This window comes from Mycetomoellerius zeteki, unplaced genomic scaffold (assembly GCF_001594055.1).
Source record: "Mycetomoellerius zeteki isolate Tzet28-1 unplaced genomic scaffold, Tzet1.0 C4505517, whole genome shotgun sequence".
Lineage (NCBI taxonomy): Eukaryota > Metazoa > Arthropoda > Insecta > Hymenoptera > Formicidae > Mycetomoellerius > Mycetomoellerius zeteki.
The window spans coordinates 7,953-10,158 of record NW_017255908.1 but is presented as its reverse complement, the minus strand read 5'-3'; the positions used below and the strand labels follow the sequence as shown (position 1 = coordinate 10,158).

Here is a 2,206-nt window from a genome sequence, read left to right as displayed (position 1 = left end):
TATAGCCAAACAACCAATCAATGGGCTAAAAGTTTACTTTTCCTACAACATATAAAATATTAGGCTAACATTGGCAAACAACAAAGATAAATGTCACTGTGTTATACTGTGTCATCTGTGTTTTTTGTTGGGAAACGTCTAGTATATTAGCTGCTAGACCAGTGATCTATTTCTATTGTTTTGTATTTTCGTATATTTACTCATTTAATGTCAATTACATGACTGGTACAGAAAGAAGTCTTAAGATTTTCCTGCGCAAAATTATAGGGCAGTGCTTGAGTAAATCTATTTTTCAGAGGGATGGTGTTTCAGAGGATTACGACAAACATAATCCAGAGCACAAGCAGATATATAAATTTATAAGGACTCTGTTCAATGCCGCTCAGCTTACTGCTGAATGTGCCATCATAACGTTGGTTTATCTTGAACGCCTACTTACTTATGCAGAAATAGACATAACACCGGCCAACTGGAAACGTATAGTACTGGGAGCTATTTTATTGGCGTCCAAAGTTTGGGACGATCAGGCGGTGTGGAATGTGGATTACTGTCAAATACTGAAAGACATCACGGTGGAAGATATGTAAGTCTATTTTCAATTACGTTTAGATTATTGTATTTTCTTTTTTTGAAAATAATTATTGTAATTTCTAATTAGGAACGAATTAGAGAGACAGTTTCTGGAGATGCTGCAATTTAACATAAATGTTCCTTCGAGTGTGTATGCCAAATATTATTTCGATCTTCGTACACTCGCGGAAGCGAATGAATTAACATTCCCTAGCGAACCACTTAGTAAAGAAAAGGCGCAGAAGCTGGAAGCTATGTCCAGAGTTTACGAAGATAAGGTCACAGCCGAGGCTCTACGTACCGGTATTAAAAAGTGGTCCAGCTTAGACAATGTGTGCATAGGCGGACCTAGACGTAGCATTGCTATTTTATCCTAAACATATGTATGGATATAAACGGATGTAAACACACGCAAGGTTACTGCTCCGATTTTAAATGGAGGTATGTGAAATTTTGTAAAGATATCATTGTTACCGATCGATTTTAATGATTTTTGAAAGAGATTGTTTGGATTCTACCAAACATTTGTGTTATACTTCTGTTTAATTATTGTGGAATATTTGATGTATTATATACATCTCTTGGCAAACTGTTTTTACATATTGTCTAAACTAGATGTAAAAATATCGTATGTATACCGTATGTACGGCTAAGAAAGATGTACCATAATGGAAGAATTTCCATTGCAAGTATGGTTTGCAATAACAATCTTAAACCTAATCGTTATAAATATACTTTCAAATTTAGACGTTTCTCAATTCTTTATAATTTCCAATAATACATGTATAATTTGTATTATTTTTGTTATTTGTATTAAAGAATCATAATCACTCCGATAGAGAAATTTTATATTGGCCTTCTTTCTAGGTACAGTTTCTAATCACTCTCTCTTTTTTATTAATTTTTTTATAACATTAATTATGAAAAACTATAAATATTAATCTTATTAATTTGTCGATAAATATCAATATATTTCTGTTGATTGTGTGCAAAGATTCTACTGTCCGGGACCTTATAATGTGGATATGACAAAGCATACGAGAATGTGAGGCGTATTGAAACAAAGGGTGAGAAAGAAAAAGTTTTTAGTCGTAGCATTATCTGTACTGTCCTTATGGGAGAAAATAACTTGTGATATATATTAGTCAACTATTCATTATCCAAAGCATTTTATATATTGACTGAATTTAAGAATCAAAGTTATGGCTGATTTACTAATAACATTCTAAAAGACGAAAATATATATTATACATGTTTCAAATTAAAGATCGATATTTGTTAGTAACGCTACGTAATTTATCGAGATAATCCAATCCGAAATTTACAAGCCAATGCTGTAATGCATGTCACCTTAATATATATGTCCAAATTATTTTTGAATATATTAATATATTTTTTTGATTTATCTATCTTCTCACTGTCATGTACATCGAAGGATTATTATGAGAAAAAAGTTATTCAGGATTTAGAAAATGAATCATACACATTTTTAGTATATACGATCTGTTCTTTATCGATGATCTCTCTGAACTAGTGTTCATACGAGAATGCAATAAATTAAAGTGAAACAAATATGATTTGTTTCTCTTCAATTTATTGCACCTGCTGTCAGAAAGTTCTTCAATAAAGAACGAGC

The 2,206-nt window shown here is 31.7% G+C and overlaps 1 protein-coding gene across 1 annotated transcript; it reads left to right on the top strand.

Annotated features, from left to right (window-relative positions):
• Positions 1–296: 296 nt before the first annotated feature.
• Positions 297–1,731, top strand: LOC108720205 (cyclin-Y; the record flags this gene model as incomplete). The annotated part of the gene is made up of 3 exons (XM_018461183.1): positions 297–583; positions 659–1,011; positions 1,565–1,731. Coding segments are annotated over 2 exons (576 nt in total), but the record flags the coding sequence as incomplete, so codon positions are not given.
• Between the last annotated feature and the right edge of the window lie 475 nt (positions 1,732–2,206).